Below are 12919 nucleotides of genomic sequence, written 5' to 3'. Positions count from 1 at the left end.
ATCTGCTGTCTCCCACAGGGTTCACACCTGCTCTGCGTGGGCGCTGGAGCCTGTTTTCCATAGGCTCCTTGCTAGGTTAAATAAGGTGGAGCAAATGGCCCCACCCCAAAACTGGACTTTAGGATTCGTGCTTGAGAGGAGTCCGGGGGTGGAGCCAGCATTTACCTTTGTACTTCCCGAGAGTCAGGGCAGGTGGTGACTGCCTGGGTGGGTCTGGAACCGTCTGCCATCCTGACACGTCTCAGAGCTGCAAGCAGGTTTGAATCCAGGATCCCCGTGGCCCAGCTGCCCCAATTCCTACTTCCCCTACCCATATCCTTTAGTCATTTTCCCTAGGGACCTTCCCACAGCTGTCAAGACTCTTAAGTCCTGCTGCCCTTGAGGATTTCTGCAGTAGTCGCACGATTTTTACTGCCTGGCTACAGGGTAATAGTCCACTTTTGATAGTCCCTTACTTGGAGATTCAAACATCCAGCACCATTTCCTGGCAGACCAGGAGTCTGAACAGGACGGAGGACCCCAGGGCATGATCACCTGGGGGTAGAGATGAGGAATCAGGGCCAGTGCGGGTAGAGGTGTTAGCCACCAAATACAACTGCCTTCTGCAGGTCCCGCCGGCAGCTACCATGGCTGCTCAGCCGCCAGCGGCAGAAGAGTCCGGCCCAGGCCCCGGGGAGTCTGAACTGGCTGTGAACCCTTTTGATGGGCTCCCCTTCTCTTCCCGGTACTACGAGCTGCTTGAGCAGCGCCGAGCCTTGCCCATCTGGGCTTCTCGCTTTGTCTTCTTGGAGCAGTTGGAGAGTAGCCCCAGCGGAGTGGTGCTGGTGTCCGGGGAGCCTGGCGCCGGCAAGAGCACCCAGGTCGGGGAAGATTTTGGAAGTGAACAAAAGGAGGGACCAGGGAAATATCCCTCCCCTGGGCATGGGGGCTGAGCTGCCTCGGGCCTTAGGAGAGGTGGGCAAGGGGACATGGGTTGGCTTGGCCCCAGGGTGGCTGATAAGAACCAGGGGCCTCCCCAGATAACGGGAGCTGAAGTTAGCCATACCTCCGTGGCCCCTCTAACTCTCCTTCCCGACCCTACCCTCAGATCCCTCAGTGGTGTGCAGAGTTTGCATTGGCCAGGGGGTTCCAGAAGGGCCAGGTAACTGTCACTCAGCCCTACCCTCTGGCAGCCCAGAGACTGGCTCTGCGGGTTGCTGATGAGATGGACCTGACCTTGGGCCATGAGATTGGATACAGCATCCCCCAGGAGGACTGCACGGGGCCGGACACCCTGCTCAGGTGGGGCCTCCCGCAGGCCTGGCCCCGGTCTCATTCCATGTACCCTGCACAAGCAAGCCCGGCCTTCTGGCATCTCACCGTCCCCTCCCCCAGCCCAGCTCGCCGGCAGTCCCGTGCCAAGCACCTGCTGAACTGAGCCCTTTTACTCCACCCAGAGACCTCGGACACTCAACCTCACCCTCATCACTAAAGTACTCCCAGCTGGAGTACAGTGTCCCCAGTGGGGTTGTGGGGTGACAGCTATGGGTCCACGGGCACAGGAAGCCAGTCACAGGCTCTTTCTCTGACCCTCAGTATTAAAGGCTCTAAGTCCCCTGGGCAGAAGCTCTACCGGGCTCTGGGGGCTGGCCGGTGTCCACACTGACTCCTCTGCCTGCTACCAATGTGCGCAGGTTCTGCTGGGACAGGCTGCTCCTGCAGGAGGTGGCCTCGACCCGGGGCACAGGAGCCTGGAGCGTGCTGGTGCTGGACGAGGCCCAGGAGCGGTCAGTGGCCTCTGACTTGCTCCAGGGGCTGCTGCGAGACGCCAAGCTGGGAAACCTCCCGGGGGACCGCAGAGTAGTTGTGGTCACTGATCCCGCCCTTGAACCCAAGCTCCAAGGCTTTTGGGGCAATGCCCCTCTTGTGCGTGTCCCCAGAGAGCCTGGGGGCAGCCCCATGCCCATCTACAGCGACACTGTGCCCACTGACCGAGTGAAAGCCGCCTGCCGGGCCGTGCTGGACTTGTGCCGGGAGGAGGCTCCAGGCGACGTGCTAGTGTACCTGCCTAGTGAGGAGGTAAAGGAAATGGACTGCCAGGGAGGACGCTGGTGTGCTCGCCGCCCTGTCCTGGGAGAAGGGAGCACTGCTTAGTATGAACCGCGCAGTTGCAGTGTTTACTCTGTTGGGGTCTTCAGAGCAAACGCAAGGATCTCAGGGTACAAAGATCTCCCACCATCTACTGCAAAGATTGCAGTTCCGTGAACCCCTGAAACCATAACACCCCCAATTCTAGGAGTGTGCATTTTTTTAGGGGGAAGGGAAGGGGCCACCGATTCCTTCCGTTTTTCTAAGGGGGTCTGTCACCCAAAAAGGTGAGAAGTCATGGTCTTAATGCCCCACCCTTCTCCTCAGGAAATTTCCCAGTGCTGTGAATCCTTGTCCAGGGAAGCGGGGCCCCTGGCTCCCCAAGGGCCTCCCCCACGGGTGCTGCCCCTTCACCCAGGCTGTGGTCCGGCCGTTCAGGCTGTGTACGAGAACCTGGACCCAGGAGGCCGTAAGGTCGTGGTCACTCACTGGCTGGCTGACTTCTGCTTCTCCCTCCCTGCCGTCCGACACGTCATCGACTCAGGGCTGGAGCTGCGAAGTGTGAGTGGGAGACGGAGAGATGGGGGCCTGGGGGTCAGGATAGAAAGGGCCCGCTCTGACCTGTCTCGGGCTTGGTCGGGGGGGTGCGGGTGACAGGTGTACAGCCCTCAGATCCGAGCGGAATCCCAAGTCTTGAGGCCAATCAGCAAGTGCCAGGCAGAGGCAAGACGACTGCGCGCAAGAGGGTCCCCGCCAGGTAAGGGCATCCGCCCTCGTGGAGACGGAACGCGGCACGTGTGGCCAAGGGGCCAGGCCTGAGAAATCTACGGCCGTTTTCCTTCCCAGGACTTTCTCCCCGCAGGATCCTGCCTCCGCCTGTACCCTAAGTCCTTCCTAGACCTGGAGGCCCCCCCGCTGCCCCGCCCCAGGCTGTGTGAGGAGAACCTGAGCCCCCTGGTTCTCCTGCTCAAGCGGAGACAGATCGCAGACCCCGGGGAGTGCCGCTTCCTGGACCGGCCTGGTGAGCCCCCCTCCGCCGGGACCTCCCCGCACCTCCGGGCTCCGAGGCCTCAGGCCCTGGCAGCCCCCTTTCCTCTCCAGCTCCCGAAGCCCTGATGCAGGCCCTGGAAGACCTAGACTACCTGGCAGCCCTGGACGATGACGGGGACCTGTCGGACCTGGGCATCGTCCTCTCCGAGTTCCCCCTGCCTCCTGAGCTGGCCAAAGCCCTGCTGGCCTCATGCGAGTTTGGCTGTGTGGACGAGATGCTCACCCTGGCGGCCATGCTCACCGGTATAAACCGCCTGCCTGGCCCGCGCGGCCACTTCAGGCCTTCCCCTTGGGGTGCTGGTGTTCTGTTTCCCACCCGTCACCGTCACCGCGCCGGAAGAGCCAGGCTCAATCACTTTAGCCCTTCCTCTCTGCTGGTTCCTGCCCTTCAACATGCTGACGTCTCCCCCATCTGTTACTTAAAACTGATCCACACCCCTTTCTCAGCGCGGCACTCCCGCTCACAGCGTTATTTCTGTCCTTCTCCCTCTAACGCATTGCTCGCTCACTGCATCCCAGCTTCAGGCCCCACGACACCACTGGAATTGCTTTAGGATCCCCAGTGACCTTCCAGGTGCCTGATCCAGTGGATGCTTATGAGCCCTTATGCTTCGTGACCTTGTTTTGACACTTGAGAGTCCTGCCTCCCCTCCCCGCTGAAGCCGCCCCCTCCCCACTGAAGCCACCCCCTCCCCCTGAAACCTCCCCCTCCCCCCTGAAGCCACTCCCTCCCCCCTGAAGCCAACCCTCCCCCCTGAAGCCACCCCCTCCCCGCTGAAGCCTCCCCCTCCCTGAGCCTCCGTGACACGCTCTCTGTGGTTTTCACCCTACCTCTGGCCATTCCCTCACTTCTCCTTGGGCGCGTCATCCTCCGCTTTCCCACTGTGGATTGGTCCTCAGGGTTGTCCCCCTGCCCCTTTAGTCTTCTCACTCCCTGCACCCCCTGAGCAAGTTCACCCACACGCATGATGTGAACTACCACCTTGGTACTTAAAACGCCAAACTTTGTAGCTCCCTGCCAATACCATTCTTCGGCATCTTAGATTCCTACATCTAACTTCTCACGGACGTTTCCATCAGAGTCGCCCATCGTTCCTCAAGTCAGTGCACCCAGCCCTGAACTCAGCTCCCTTAAACCACCCCTCCCCACCTTTCCCTCTGGATTCTCAGCTTGGGGTAACACCATCGTCTCCCCACTTCCATTCCATACTCATGCCTAGTCAGCTTGCTCCACTGTCGTCTCCTAGCTGGGTTTTAGGGCCGTCTGCTCCTCTCCACGCTCACTGCCAGTGCCAACCTTAGGGCCGCCTCCCTGCTCAGCTGGCTTCCTTCAGTGGCCTCCGAACTAGTCACATGAACTTTTTCAAACACGTAAAGCTCCCTGGGGTAAAAACTTCTTCAACAGCGATTCTGTATCTGGAGCCAGAACGTGAACTCCTCTGCACAGCACACCCAGCCCACATCTCTCTGTCCAGCTTCCTCTCCCGCTGCTCTGCCATGAGCCAGTCCCTCCATCCAGACCCGGCCAGGCTGTTAACTTCTGGGCCACGCTCTTCCCTCCATCTAGAATATGCTCCCCTTTCCCCCCGGCAAATCTTCAAATATGGGCCCAAGGGTCCTCAATTTTATTTCCCACATCACCTTCCTCCCCACCACCCAAAGCCTGAATTAGGCCCCCCACCTCTTTGTTTCCAGAGTACCATATACACAAGGCGCTTTTGCTTATCAAGTTCACTTACTTGTCTCTCCCACCAGACTCTAAGCTCCACGAAGGCAGAGACGATCTCTCATTTAGTTATCCTCAGTATCTAGTAATGGCATCTAGTAGTGACCAATGTCTTTTGAATGAAGTTCCCAAGTTCCCCAAACGATCCTTCTACCTTTTCAGAGTTCCACCTCTCAAAACACTGTACAATCCTGTCTCATTTCCCCAAAAGAGCTTCCTCTCTTCTGCCTCCAGCTGCCCCTGGGTTTACCTGTCCTCCACTCTGTGCAAAAGAAGTTGCTCTGCGCCGGGCCCTGGAGCACCCCGACGGTGACCACAGCTCTCTGATCCAGGTGTATGAAGCTTTTATACAGAGTGAGTGACCAGCTCGGCACCCTCTTCTGGAATCTCGGATTTCCCAAAGATGGGAAATAGTGGGCAGCCAGCCGACAGACCTGCGTGCCCAAGATAAAGGAGGCCCTGTGGGCAAGGGCCAGTTTCTTTCTGGGGTCTCAAGGACTTCAGCTGTAGCTGCTTCCTTTCCTTTTCTAGATGGGGAAGATGAGGCTTGGTGCCAGGCTCGGGGTCTAAACCGGGCGGCGTTGTGTCATGCCCGTAAACTGCGTGGAGAGCTCCTCGATCTCATGCAGCAAATTGAACTTCCCTTGTCCCAACCAGCTTTTGGTTCTGAGCGGAACCGCAGAGACCTTCAGAAAGCACTGGTGTCAGGATTCTTCCTCAAGGTTAGAGGCAAGGGTTGGGGCGAGGGTGACAAAAGGCACGGAGACAGAGGGAGCAAATATTGGTATGCATCTCTGAAACTGGGGTCCGGGCGGTCACATATAGCATTCTTTGGGACCAGGAGGGAAATTTCCTTTGAGGCTTTAGGGTACAGAAAGTTATAAAGAAAGCCAGATAGTATGGTAGAGACCACTCAACACCTAGAGGTCATGCATTTTCCTTTTGATACTCTCACCACCCTTTCTAGTTCTTTCTCAGGCCCCTTCTCTTTTTCTGACAGTCTGCCTCCTCCCTCCCATTTATTCATTCAATCTCTGTCTTTCAATGAGGTGGCCCGAGACACAGACGGGACTGGAAATTACCTGCTCCTAACCCACAAGCATGTGGCCCAGCTGTCCCCAAACTGCTGCTACCGAAGCCGCCGAGCCCCGGCCAGACCCCCACCCTGGGTGCTTTACCACAATTTCTCCATTTCCAAAGACAACTGCCTTTCCATTGTTTCTGAGATCCAACCACAGATGTGAGTTCCCTGGTACCCCTCCGACCAATCCATTTCTCTCCTTGGGGCCAAAATTAGGGCTGGGGGTGGGGGAGTGTTAGAGAACCTTAAGAAGAGGAAGGAATCTTAGTGGTTTGTAGTAAGATATGATTTGAGGGGAGCGGGTTTGCGCAAGGAGCGGTGAGCAGTTTGAGAGTCGGCTTTATAAGAGCAGATCATCTAATTGTGACTCTCGCTGTCAGGCTGGTGGAGTTGGCCCCCCCGTACTTCCTGAGTAACTTGCCTCCGAGTGAGAGCAGAGACCTTCTGAACCAGCTGAGGAAAGAAATGACAGATTCTGCAGCAGAGAGTGAACCCTCTCCCACCCGGGAGCTTGGAGATGGCTGTGTCCTGCAGTAACCTGCCTCATCTCACCTCATTGTTAGAGCCTCCATCAGGCCGGTACAAAGCTAGCCCAAGGTTTAGGGTCAAATGTAAAGCCTGGAACCTGAGTCATAAGAAATGGTGGGTTGGGAGGGGAGGTGATAAGGTAAGCCACAGTCTACTTTGGGTAAGACTCTCCTACCCCCAATGTATGCTAAATCCCCCCTGGTGCACTCTTCTGATCTTCAGAAGATTATTCTGTGACACCAAATTTGAATTTGGTTCTGTAGCACCATGTATGAAGTCTGTGAATCAGAGATGACACTACATGAAAGACACTGAGGCAATCCCTTCAGCCTTTTGCCTGGTTCCTGTCTCTGGTCAAGCCTTGTGCTTTGACGATGCTGCTGTCACTAGCACAAAGCAGAGTAGTTTGACTACAATTGGCCTCTGGCCCTGCCTACAACTCAATTCCCTCTGTCACACTGCTCCAGCCTCTAGGGAAGGAAGACTGAGGATGGTAGAGAAATCAGACAAAAATCTTCTCTTTTGTCCTCATACATCTTAAATCTGCCTTTTTAAATCCGAAAGCTATTGCAACTATCCCCTCTCTCAACTCCCCATCAGCAAGCTTCCCCTCGCCCACCGACAAGCGGAAGGCTTTTTAACAACCTCAGGGACATCGTGCCTTCCTTTCTTTCAAGCGGGTACTCATGTCCCTTTTCTAACCTTGCACCTTAACTTTGGTATCCTTCAGCATCTTGCAAATTATAAATGCGTAGAATTTGGTGGAAAGGAAAGTTTGGCCTTTGGAATCTTGCTTTCCTCCTCAGGGTTCTCCCCTTTGGAACAGTTCTCATCTTCCCCTCTGTGTCCACCTCCATGCACATGTCAACCAGCCTTCCCCCAAAAGAACTTTCTCATAACTTGGGCTCTCCAGGCCTGGGACTGAGTTTTGCCCACAGAAATAATCTTGTTCCAATCTTCCCAATTTCCCTTCACCATCCACTTCCTCGTCCTCCACATCTCCCACCTTGGAATTATCTTTGACTCTTCTTAAGTTTGATCCTTCCAAATTATTCACCAAATTCTGCTCACCCTAACTCCCAGGCCGTTGACTTTGTCCACTGGTTTCCTCCTCTCCCCGATCCGTCCCCGTGGGACACCAGAGCCAGCTTGGTCTTCCTAGACTTCCTCTCTCTTCCGGGTGTATAAGTATCTGCCCACCCCCGTGTGGGGACGCTTAAGACAAGGTCAGCAGACTGAACACACACGGACAACATGAGGCTCAAAGTCAGTGTTGTTGCCAGAAGGAATCCTTGGCGATTATTTTACAGTTGAGGGATGAGGTGCCCAGCGCGGGCAACCCTCTGGTTCCTGTCACAGTCAGACCCTCCCGCTCCGACATTCGCTGGGTTACTCCGCTGTCGCCGGGTGAGTCCTCCTTGCGGGGCCGCTCTGGCACAGCCCCGGCCAGCGCAGGCTCCCGCTGCCCCCTCCCCGCACCTCCTCCAACGCCCTGGCTCGCAAACCCCCAGCGCCCCACAGGACCCCGAGTCCCTCTGCGGGGCAGCGCCCCCCCGCGGGAGGCCAGCCCGCCCCCTCCCCACGCCTCATTGGCCCCCATCCTGCAGGGCCGCAGGTTCCATCCCACGCGCCCCAGCCGCGGTGAAAACTGGCGGGAAAGGGTGGAGAGAGCCGACGCCGGGCAGGGCAACGTCGAGTGGGCCGGGGGTCCTGCGGGGCCTGAGGCGCCCTCGACGACAGCCTCCAAGGCCTGCCGCGAAGCCAGGGGCGCTGGCAGCGCGCGCTGCGCCGACCCGGGCCCCGCGCGTTGTTCACACCACCGAGGCGAGCCCGGACACGGAGGCCACCTTGTTGTCCTCGGCCCAGGGCTGCAGGTTCTGCAGCGCGAAGAGCGACGAGTTGTGCAGACACAGCGGGTCCGGGGGCAGCGGCGGCCGCAGCGGCCGCGGGAGCGCGTCTTGCTGCAGGTGCAGGAGCAGGCGGCCGGCGCGGTGCCTCTCGGCCTCGCGCTCCTCGGCTGTCTGGCGCCTGGGCGGGCAGAGGCGCGGGGTCAGCGAGGCGGGCCCGCGCCCCTCCCGCGCCTGCGGGCCCCTCAGCCCAGCCCGCGGGTCCTCCCCGCCGCGCGCCTCACCGCCACTTGGTGCGCCGGTTCTGGAACCACGTCTTGACCTGGGCGTCCGTCATGCGCAGGGCCTTGGCCAGCGCCGCCCTCTCGGCCGAGGCCAGGTACTTCTGGCGCAGGAAGCGCCGCTCCAGCTCCAGCACCTGCGAGCGCGAGAAGGACGTGCGCGGCTTCTTCCGCTTCGGGGGGGTCCGGTTTTGGTAGGGGTGGCCTATGCGGCGCGTCCCGGAGAAGGGCGAGAGCGCGGCTACGGGGAGGACGAAGGACCAGGGCAGGGTTTGCGGGGTGCCCCGGGGGCCGCTAAGAGCGCGCGGCTGCTCGGGCTGCAGAGCTCCCGCACCGCATCCTTACCCGGGCCCCAAGCTCGGCCCGCATCAGTGCAGGACCATAGAGGAGACTTGGCCTCAAAAGAACGCCTCCCTCCCCCCTTTGGGTAAGGGGGAGACATCCCCTATAACTTCCCGCGGAGTGGACCGTGTGGCTGCAGAGAGGGCCACGGGCACCGACGGCGACTCCCTCCCCGTCGCCTCTCAGCGGCGGGAACAAGAGATACGAGTTGGGGGAGGAAATCTAGAATGATCCGGGAGGAGGTATGAAAGGGGCGCTTTGCATTGGGAGCAGAAGAACTGGAGATGAGGACGCGGGTCAACGCGGGGCCTGAGGCCGGAAGGGCCGGGCAACCTCACCCGTGAGCCGGTCCTTGGCGAAGCGGCGGCCGTTGTCCATCCAGGGAAAGGTGAGTCCGGCAAGGCCCCCGGCGCCGCCCAAGCCCGAGGGCCCAGGCACGGCAGGCGCGCTCCCCGCGGGCGGTGGCACGGGCAGCGGGCGGTGCGCGGGGACCCGGATCACGCCGCCGGGACCCACGCCGGAGCTGCCGGGCAGCGGGGCCAGCGAGCCCGTGGAGCCGTAGCCCGAGGCGCCGTGGAATCCACCCGAGAACGCCGCACTGTCCCCATGGCCCGGGCCCGCGCGTGCCGGGCCTAGGCCGCCCCCCGGAGGCTCGGGGCCGCTCAGGATCTGGTCGATGCCGAAGCTGATTGGCTCGTGGTGCGCGAGGTTATGCGGGGCCAGCACCGCCGGCTCCATGGGTCGGGGCCAGGGGGGTCGGCAGGAGGTTTGGCGGCGGGAGACCGCACCCCGGGCAGCTCCGAGAGCCGGGCGGCGGCGCGCTCCGGGCGGCGGCCTCAGGGGCCCGCGGGGCTGGCGGCGGCGGCGGGGCGCCGGGGCCCCCGGTACAGCAGCATCCCGGGGCACCGCGAGCAGCCGCGCCCGAGCCGGCCGCAGCCCAGCGTCCGCGCGGGAACTCGCATCCCGGGGGAGCGTGGCCGTCCGGGGCCCCAGGAGCGCCCTTGCTGGAGGTTCTGGGGCGCAAACAGGCGCAGGGGGCCGGGGGCCGCTGCCCTAGTCCGTAGTGGAAAGCGGTGGCGGCGGGGCCGGGGCAGTGACTGACAGCTCGGCCCCGGGTGGGTAGAGGGGGCTGGGGGTAGGGCAAGGGCGGGGCCGGGCCCGTTAAAGGGGAAGAGCCGCCTGTTTGCGCCAAGCACGGGCAAGACTGGCGGCGGGGATGGTGGGAGAAGGGGGGGGGGGGGGGGCGCTGTTGTTAGGAACCAGGCTCGGCAAGGGGTGGGGGGAGCCCGAGGCCCGGCCGCAGCGCGCTGAGTCAGCCGCAGGACGCACGGCGCCGCCAGCCTCGCCAGCCTCCGCCTCGGCGCGCCCTTGGCCTTCGCGGCTTCCCCAGCAGGTGCCTCCCCCGCCCCCAGCCCCCATTCTCCGCTGCCCGATGGGGCCTGCCTGCCGATACCCGGATTCGTTGTGGCCCCCGCCTAAGTGCCCTCGAAGACCAAATCTCGTTGTGGCTTCCCGACTGCGATGGGAGAAAGTTGGGAAACGACTCCCGGCGAGCTGGAGGCGCCCGGAAGAGGACAGGTGTGGGAAGGGCGCGGCGGGGTACGTCTGGGGGCCTAGGGCGAGGACGGCCGCTCTCGGCCGGTGATCCGGGGGTACCTTCCGGCCTCTCCCACTGCCTTCCCACCCCCACCCCCAGCCCTGTTCGGGCGCATCAGTGATTGGTGCACGGTGGTTCTTAAAATTTCGATTTTCTGAAATTGGGGCACAGCGGCCCTGTGGCCCCGCTCAGGCGGCTAGGAGATTGGGGTGGGTATGCCGCTCCCGATCCCAAATGCGGGATGACCGCAACGTGGAACTCTGCCCAGCACTCTGAGCCTAGAAAGTCTATTCTCACCCCCTCCCGTCCCACTGCCCCACCCCCGCGAAGGTAGGAAGGTGTAATCTCCAGGGCCACGCGTGGGACCTCACTGAGGCTTTGAGGATCCCCGCTGCCTCATTTCCATAGACCCTTTCCCCCACCCGAGGAGCCCCAGAAATTGTGCCTGGAGCATGGCGGGGAGGGGAAGTACCAGGATACTGGGACCACTCGGTGACCTTGTGACCTCTGGCTGCGGACCCGAGAGTTGGGAGTGTGTGAACTCCGCGTCCTTGCCCGGGATGGGACCCCCTGCCAGGCGGGCCCCTGCGCCTTAGGCCCGCCCCCGCCGCCGCCCAGCCCGGTGCAGGCCGCGGTAATCGGGTTAGCTGGGCCGGAATTACATTACCTTCCCCGGCCCGGCTCGGCCCCGGGGGGGGCCCTGGCGCCTCCGAGCCGGTGAGCCTCGGCGCGGGGAGGGGGGGCGCTCCCACCATCCCGCGGCGGGTGGACACCGACCGGCAGCTCGGCGGGCTTCTGGACACGTGGTGGTCAGAGGACCCCGCCCCGCTGGGTCAGCCCTGGCCAGCGCCCCCAGCCCACTCCAGCCCTCAGCTCCCACGCGTTGGTTTCCCGTGTGAGCCGAAATGCCTTCCAAGTCTCATAGATGGGTCTCCCAGGGAGCATGGATCTTCCAACTGGTTCCCTGGGGTTCCCTGGGAAAGCCTGCCCCCTCCTTCCTCTCCAGCAGATGGGCTGGCAGCCTGGCGCCTGGGGCAGGGTGATGGGGTCTTCTCTCTCCAGGGAACCAAGAATGCTTTGGGCATCTGGGCAGGAAGATAAAGAGAAAGAAAGGAGTGGGATCTGTCCCCACCCAAAGCTGCCAGCTTCTCAGAGGAAGCCTCATCTGAAGAGCGCATGCTCTGAGTGTGTGTTGGGGCTGGGGGGGGGAGGTGCAGGGAGAAAATAGGCATCAGTAAGTGACACCCCACCACCACCACCTTGGCCACCTCCATCATACCACTTCCCCAGCCCTTTGCCAGCCTGCTCAGAGCCCCCTCTGGAAGAGGGAGAGGCTCCTGCCAATCTGGCAGCTGTATTTTATCTTGGTGGGAAGGACAGACAACCTCTTTACCTTCCCTGTTCTTCACGGAAGCCCCAGCATACTTTCTCAGCAGTAGAGAGGGGGCTAAGGAGAGTGAAACTTCTGCTCTTCGGGCAAAACATTCAGATACAGCCTGGGGCGGATTCCCCCTCCCTCCCCATAAGAACAGAGAGCCTAGGGAGACAAAGAGACAAAGCCCCTGAAGGGGGCCTGCCTGCCAGCTAGGAGTCTACCAGTCCCTCTCCCAATCTGGGGAGTGGGCCTCTGAGGAAGAAGTGGGCGCCAGCGTCTGTGATTCCAGGACCTGTCTCATACAAAGCGGAATAAATCCTTGAATGACTCAGTGAGTGAATTAATGAATGGGGAAAAAAAGCAGCATCCTGCAAACCTGGCTCACTATACATCCATGCTTTTTGAAGTCAGAACAGATGGCGCTACCACCCAGAGATTGCCTGAGTGAGCCTGATGTGAAGGGTCACAAACCCGGTAATACATACAAATCTTCCTGGGAATGAAAAAAATTTTTTTTCCAGTGCCCCACTTCAAGAACATAGGGCATCCAGTTCTGTCAGCCACAGTTCTGGGAATTTCAGTTAGCCCTTGAACATCCAGCTCCTGCTTGCACCACTCTGTGATGCAAGGGGGTTCCTGCTAGTTCACATTAAAGATGCAAGTCCTGGGGTGAACATACACCTATCCTCCCACACACGTACTGCTTCGGATCTGTCTTACTATATCTTACATGCATGACCCCCCCCCCCCCCCCCCGCAACACACACACACACAACTCTTCTCGGCTGGGAGACTATAGCTTTACAGAAGAGCCGTGCTCCCAGCCTGGGTTCCTGCTCCTCCTACCATTGGTGCATTGTCTTTCCCTTCATGACTACCCACACTCTTACACCATTCCTTTCATCAGCTCAGCCCTTCCCACCCCCGACTGTGCACCCACATACTCAGGGCTCCACTATCTGGACAATATTTTTGCCTGACTCACGAAAATAAATTATGGTCATCATCCTCCTCTCACTGCCCAC

General features: G+C 60.4%; 2 protein-coding genes across 2 annotated transcripts; one reads left to right on the top strand and one right to left on the bottom strand.

Annotated features, from left to right (window-relative positions):
- The first annotated feature begins 181 nt into the window (after positions 1-181).
- Positions 182-6780, top strand: DQX1 (DEAQ-box RNA dependent ATPase 1). The gene is made up of 12 exons (XM_004464347.3): positions 182-257; positions 609-860; positions 1088-1281; positions 1674-2058; positions 2395-2628; positions 2725-2824; positions 2930-3088; positions 3169-3360; positions 5078-5197; positions 5375-5565; positions 5893-6083; positions 6305-6780. Exons 2-12 carry the CDS (start codon positions 627-629, stop codon positions 6459-6461), a joined length of 2157 nt encoding a protein of 718 aa, XP_004464404.1. The 5' UTR covers positions 182-257; positions 609-626; the 3' UTR covers positions 6462-6780.
- A 1483-nt stretch (positions 6781-8263) lies between these two features.
- On the bottom strand, positions 8264-9695 carry TLX2 (T cell leukemia homeobox 2). Its single transcript, XM_058278009.1, has 3 exons — positions 9261-9695; positions 8584-8821; positions 8264-8480 (listed from the first exon to the last, which is right to left on the bottom strand). Exons 1-3 carry the CDS (start codon positions 9658-9660, stop codon positions 8264-8266), a joined length of 855 nt encoding a protein of 284 aa, XP_058133992.1. The 5' UTR covers positions 9661-9695.
- Positions 9696-12919: the final 3224 nt, after the last annotated feature.

Source organism: Dasypus novemcinctus, chromosome 17, assembly GCF_030445035.2.
Source record: "Dasypus novemcinctus isolate mDasNov1 chromosome 17, mDasNov1.1.hap2, whole genome shotgun sequence".
Taxonomy (NCBI): Eukaryota; Metazoa; Chordata; class Mammalia; order Cingulata; family Dasypodidae; genus Dasypus; species Dasypus novemcinctus.
This window is presented reverse-complemented; position numbering and strand designations above follow the sequence as displayed.